The sequence below is a fragment of the Bremia lactucae genome, linkage group LG1 (genome assembly GCF_004359215.1).
Source record: "Bremia lactucae strain SF5 linkage group LG1, whole genome shotgun sequence".
Taxonomy (NCBI): Eukaryota; Oomycota; class Peronosporomycetes; order Peronosporales; family Peronosporaceae; genus Bremia; species Bremia lactucae.
Window position 1 is genome coordinate 13,441,285 of NC_090610.1, and position 6,738 is coordinate 13,448,022.

The 6,738-nt window shown below is 40.4% G+C and overlaps 1 protein-coding gene across 1 annotated transcript in view; it reads left to right on the forward strand.

Moving 5' to 3' along the window:
* The first annotated feature begins 3,538 nt into the window (after window positions 1–3,538).
* CCR75_003612 (uncharacterized protein) overlaps window positions 3,539–6,738 on the forward strand; it is a 4,732-nt gene continuing 1,532 nt past the window's right edge. The window contains exons 1-9 of the mRNA XM_067961706.1: window positions 3,539–3,763; window positions 3,833–4,443; window positions 4,513–4,652; window positions 4,717–4,786; window positions 4,855–4,938; window positions 5,004–5,058; window positions 5,123–5,229; window positions 5,295–5,438; window positions 5,503–6,119. Coding sequence (XP_067815319.1) covers window positions 4,090–4,443; window positions 4,513–4,652; window positions 4,717–4,786; window positions 4,855–4,938; window positions 5,004–5,058; window positions 5,123–5,229; window positions 5,295–5,438; window positions 5,503–6,006 — 1,458 coding nt within the window. The 5' untranslated portion in view covers window positions 3,539–3,763; window positions 3,833–4,089 and the 3' untranslated portion in view covers window positions 6,007–6,119. The remainder of the gene's footprint in view (window positions 3,764–3,832; window positions 4,444–4,512; window positions 4,653–4,716; window positions 4,787–4,854; window positions 4,939–5,003; window positions 5,059–5,122; window positions 5,230–5,294; window positions 5,439–5,502; window positions 6,120–6,738) is intronic.

Sequence of the window (6,738 nt, forward strand, 5' to 3'; positions counted from 1 at the left end):
GGACGTGCTGCACGATAGTGCCCACTCCATGGCTCTATCTCCAACTTTGGAAATGGCCATAGCCACCTTTTGCCGTTCTGATAAGAACAAGGCGAAATCAATAGACATTTCCGTCTGCTTAATCCAAAAAGGGAGATCATCTCCCTCGTTTCCCTCAAATGTCTTTACATTGACAGCTAGAGGGCGAGCTTTTGGCTCTGAATCAGGTACAGAGATGTACCGGGTTGGCATAGATGCCGCTAAGTGATCTTGTACCTGGCAGATCAGGGATATTTCATATCGCATGAAGGCTTCAAGCCTTGCATGCAGGACCTCTGGTCCCTGGGAGATAATATACTCCACATGTTTAAGCCCAAATAAAGTTTTGATCTTGTCGTAGCGGCGCCTTGCGCTTCTGACAGCTCTGGAACCTCTTCCATTTTCGTGAGGGTTTAGTCTTGTAAAAACTCAGGCGTAGATTGACTACGAGTAGCGGAGCTACCTCGCTCCGAAAGTCAGAGGAAGACTTTCAGACTCAGAGAGTCACTTAGTTCTATTGAACTATGGGGTTAACAACTCAGGGAATCGTACAAGCTATGAAAGCTTAAGGAATCCTAGTTCAAGGGGTTCAGGAATTCGTAGAACCAAGTGGCAACTAGTGTAGTGCCCAGGAGGATATACCTAAGAAATACTTCTATCTCTTACAGATCAATGCGCAAGCCTTAGAAAGGCACTTAACGCTTGCAATCAAACGGGGAACTGCACTTTATTTAATTATATAATCTAAAACCTTACATAAGCTAATTTAAAATAGATTTTGACCGCCAGATTTATATCTGGCGGCGACCTCATTTGTTACCCATAATAATGGGGTTTAAGTAACTAACTATTTTAAAATTAGATAAATGGGTAGTTTACCCATAAAGTAAATATACCACAACAACGGTTTTCCAACCGATGTGTGCCCCATTACAGTCACAACCGGGTCTGAAAATGGCACATCGAATTAAAATTGTGCGTCACATGCTACACTAAGCAATTATTATCGTTTGTGATCGATGCGATGGCGCTTTTTGAAAATATATATATTTCATCATAGATTCTTCATGAAGTGGACCATATTCAATTACTATGCTTTAATGATAGCTCTCGTGCTACCTCTGCATATATCTTGCTATACTTGCGTAAGCAGTCATATAATCTTAACCGCTTGAGTAGGGCTCTTTGAAATTGACTATTTCTTAATTTATGTAACTGTTCAGGGTTCCGCTCAAACACCGTTGTGGTTTCCATCAGGATACGATATTTCGTCTGCATCGATTACATATTTGCCAATATTGGCAAATATGTCTTATCCGTCTCTCTCTTTGCGCGCGTCCAGTGCTGACTAGACCGCGGAGCAAGTAGATATAATGGCATATATCTACCAATGGATAAGCTTTCCAAATATTACTATGCAAAGTAATATTCTCCAAATATTATATACCTTTTAGATAATATATTAATTAACAACCTTTAAGTGTTAATTTCATGTAATGATACACCCCGTTACAAACGGGGCACCTTTCACTAGTACTAATAAGTAGGAGATAACTTTACACAGATTACAGTGTAGGTGAGGTGCCTCGAATTTTCAAGTACACAAGGGTACAGAGGAAGGTTATAAGTAGCTAAGGGCTTTAGCTACCAAAGGTAATTCAAAGAATTAAATTGGGAAAAGTAAAACTGAATTAATATATTTAGTTCCTACGTAGCGATCTTCAATCTACTAATAAACTTATTATATTAGTAACTAACTATGTATGGAGCCTCCTTGCGCACCGCACAATCGTGTCTTAGAACGATTGGCGGGGTTGATTTAGACCTAATTTAACCAATCAATAGATCTAATGTCTTATTTACAGCATGGACTACCGGGGTATCTGATCCCGTTCGCTACCCACCCAAGCTTTCGTTTCCATCAACATTACCAAATTTGGTAATATTGGAGCTATTTGAGTAAAGATTAATAAAGATAATAATTTTGAATTTGTTTATGTACTTTCTGAATTATTCCTTTTATAGAAGATAATACTTATGTAACGGACCCCGTTACATTTTGCCTAACATAACTGCGGTAAAAGCCGAAACGGAGTCGAAAGCATGAGCTCATCTTAAGCATTCTATTACTTAAAAAAATACTTCTGCTTTTCGTAAATTGGCAGCCACATCACACAATAAACAGATCGTTCAAATAAAAGTGCAGTTTGTGCCTATGGGTGTATACGGCTGACGCTCCAATTTACTCCCGAGAATCCTGGCTTCAAAATTGGAGTTTGCGACCGGGAGGTCAATAACTTACTAAGTTTTGCTTTGCACGTTTTAAAAAAATATTTCTTAAGTAATTATTTTTCTAAAATATTCAAATGTTTATTCTGAACAAATTTTGGGAAATGTTATTTCCACCCCACCAACTTGCTATGACGGCAAAGGGGCATAAAGGTCAACGCCGCAGCATGCAAAAATAAATTACCGTCGCTGCCAACTTGATTTTTAGTAACCAATCAGAAGCATTATGTAGCGCTTCGCATATTTTTAACATGAGCGGAAAAATATCATTGTGTTGATCTACTCTCCTACATCCTACCATTTGAATTGTAAATGAGTGGGTCCTACCACTCGATATCAATCACAATATTTAAGATTTTTACACGATGCTCTTTATGATTACGTCTTTTCTGTAACGGGCTAAAATTGCCCTAATGTTACACAGTCCCCGTTAAGTACACTTAATGTCCTCAAGGGGATGGTCAATTACTAAATTAAAGTGATTAGACCCAGCACTCGGGTGTGGTGCACATTTGTGACCAACCCTTGTGTATGTGATTGACATGGATGCATTCACATTAGGAGGGATGACGGCTAGCGTCATCCGTTACGCGAGGTATCTAGAAAGATACACTCGCAATACATATTAAGTGTTATCTATAGAGATGACATTTTAATTAATAAAAATAGGTATTTATATTTAATACGATTAAATATAAATCAGTCTGAAAACTACTTCCTACTTCATAATGCGCACGAGGAGCCAGATTACCGCTCCCGTGACGACTCTTAATCACAGTACTTAGTGTGTTGGGTGAGGTCGCTAACACGCCCACCACAACTACCTCACTGCACGCAAGAGAAGCTAGTTAAACCGCTTCCTCGCTGTGCTAGGGTGTGTGTCTAAGTAGAGCGTGGCCGCATTACGACGTGCCCGCCTTCACAGGACAAGTCCCCTTCCACTATACTTTTGAGGATTTGTCGACCCCAGGTACTGAACCCGGTACCTCCCGGTCGTGAGCGAGTGGCGGACCACTACATTTCCACGGTGAGTCGTTCAGTCTGGTATGCCGCATCTAAATCACATCTACGAATTCTAAAATTGACACGTTTAAGTTGGTGATACATATAAAAAAAATCAGACAAAATAATCAAAATGTAACCAAGGAACTTACAATTTTAATCTCGAGGTATTCAGAAAAGAGTAATTTTATTTGCCATCATCAGTAAAGTCCTCTCTCACTTACTGCGATACTATGCAGTCTGAGGAAGATGCTTCTGCGTACGGCTTGAAAGCGCTAGCAACTGTTGTGTTTGATGTCGACTCAGGGCCGAAGCTAAATGAAATATATCCACCCACTTGCGAGCTCTCTGAAGCTGCCAAGAAAAGTCTGGCGTATCTATCATTACCACACTGCAGCAACCTGAATGAGGGTGATACGCAATACACTGTGCGCTTCAAAGATCGTACCGATGAGTAAGTATTCCAAATGTTCAAGGCTATTAAATTCTACAGTCTAAGGGGTTTCTTTGCGTTACTAAATAGCTCGGAGCTATTGTTTGGCTTTGTGCTATTCCGCCAACTAAAGGACGAGTCTCAAGTTCGAGGTTACTCTCAAAAAGCTTTGATTATAGTCAGCACGAAGCCATTTCTCGACCTGTATGACCGCGCATTGAGATTGATTGGTCCAATATTCTTCAAAATCGGCGCTCAGGTCTTAGCTGCGGTCTACAATGACATAAAACTGTGGTAACTATACGCCTTCGAAAATTTAATTCAGTATCTATGCTATTAATTGCTGCATGGCGCGTTGGCTATCCAGGCCGGATGTCGTGTATAACGCTCCAATAGTGCTGCCGCTTGCTGGCACTTATATCTCATGCATCATCCCTGAGCTGCTCAACTATGAATACATTGATACTACTTATGAGGCTGTCCAAAAATCACCTAATCAGTCACATTTTATCGTCGGGGGAGACTACAATGCCACAGAATCATCAGAAATATTCAATCCAGATGTAGCTGACAATGACACAGGGACAGTTCTGTCAGTGGAAGGAGATAATTTTGTCTTCTCGCGACAGCAACATCCTCCTACTCCGTCATTTGGCGACCTTTTGCTTTCGAAGCCGACTCATCGATTGACCCCATTTGAGGTACGCTACATATATAATAAAGCATTTTTACGTGGTTTAAATACAGTATTGCTTTCCTTTTACCTATAGAGTATTGGACTTTACTCTAGTTTTAATGGATTTGAAGAATCATTGTGGCTTTTGTGGCAGCTTGCCATAAGTGGTGAAAGCTTACTACTCTTATCTTCTTGTGCCAGAACTTGCAGCCAGGCTGCACTCGCATTCGCCAGGTTAAATTTGCAAACTTTACAAATTTTCGTTGTTAATTGTATTTTTTTCTAATCGATTTATCAGTATGATTGCACCACTTCAATTTCAAGGCGATTGCCGACCATACTATACACTTTACGAAGCTGATTTTGACGTAAGCTACACGTCAATACTGTGGAGATTTCTATGTGTGAACCTCAATCTGGTGCTTTGTTTATATAGACGCTCGCTCGCAGCCAAAATAATGGTTCTAGCAGTCCAGATCACATGGCTGTCATCGGAAGCACTAATCCATTCTTATTGAAGGTAATTACACACATATACAGGTACATTTCGAAAAGTAGCAACTTAATTATTGTTTACTTGCATAGTCGCTGAGCCTCTGGCCTAATGCATTAATCTTTCCGTTTCACCCGCACGAAACAGGTTGCAAGTATTGTAATGCTCTTTGTACATTTTACTTGATTAGAACATCATGTTGTTTAAGTAGGCACTGCTGGAGCTAACAATGGCAAAGCTGCAAAAGTGGACGCAATTTGTCTTCGCATCAAAGAAAATGTGGAGCTACATAATTTTGATTCTAATTATCGTCCTGCGGTGAGTGGGAGCCCTAAATTGTAAATGATACGAATTGGTCAAGGTTACTGACTTCAATAAATTAGTTCTTAAGACGGTGTCCGCGCTATGTGATCCCCGACGTCTCCGTGCTTCAGCAGCTTATTCCCATTCCTAAGCTGTGCACGGCCCAGTCACTTAATTGCGAAGAAGAACCACACATTACGATTAATAATGCGATTCTTCGCAAGGTAAGACTTTAACTCTGCAAGTAGTTTTGACCTCTCTTCAACGAAGCTTTGTATGGCTTTACAGCATTTTCGAAAGCTAACAATTGCCTTTTTAGAACCATTTGAGCAATACTTTGGTGTCTGGAAAGCAAACGGGGGCACGACTAAGCTGTACATCAATGTTGAAGATTCTATGAAGCCTTTTACTTTGTTAGATTTACTTTCAACAATAAAGCCTCAAAAGCTTTCTTTACAGATTAAGCAGACCAAGTGGAAGGCCCTGTACACGGCGTTTGTAAAGGGTCCTCACTTTGAACCGTGGTTTAATAACCGTCGCAAGCGCTGTATTCATGACTTTACAGAGACACTGCGCTTCCTTCGTAACGGCGTCGAAGCTCAATATTTGTTATGCTCACCCTTCGGTACCAACTTATCGCGCGAACAATACTTGTCGCTGAAGAAAGAGATGAAACTTGCGCTGGTGCAAGAAAATGCCCGAGGCGAGGTTGACAAGCAACAAGTCAAGACAATAAAAAGACATTTGCAGGTGGTTAAGAATAAGATTTGCTCTGTAAGGAAAGAAAATTAGACTCATCAAATCGAATTTACAACTCTTGATGGGTGCCCGAGGTACGAATTTGGGTGCATTCCGCGTGCCATTTCAATGGGACGGTTAACGGTGTTGATGTCGTGTTGAAGAAGGTAATAAAACAACGAATGGGTGTTACTAAGCCAGCTGCTTAAAAAGACGCTCGTGGATATTCTGTGCCACATGTCACTGATTTGCCGACAACTATTCTGCTACAGTATGTAGCATAACAGGCTGTGCTGAAACGGCTCAAGATTCGCGAAGCCGGCGCCAACCTTTTCAAACCCAAAATTGCCATTTAGATTGAGGTTCACGGGAATTGGAGGTCACTGAAAAAGCAAAGGTGTCAAAGGGATACTACGAAGCGTCACTTACTAACGTGATACTTGCAAATGCGCTCATTAGTAAGGTTTTAAATGTGCAAAAGTTTGCTAAAAGTTGCCGGAATATGCAACTCTTGCAATTTTTCCACGCAGCAAAGCCAAAACCTTATATACCCGATATTGCATGCGAGACGCTTTCAAATAGATGGAGTACGCACCGTATCAGCGGGTGAAATTTATTTTAGATAAAATTGCTGTAGACAAAATTTCAATATTTGAAACTAATTCTTTAAAATTTAGGGAAATGTTATTTTCACCCCAGCAAAAATAAATTACCGTCGCAGCCAATTTGATTTTTATTAGCCAATCGAAGGCATTATGTATTGCGCTTCGCATATTTTCTTATACA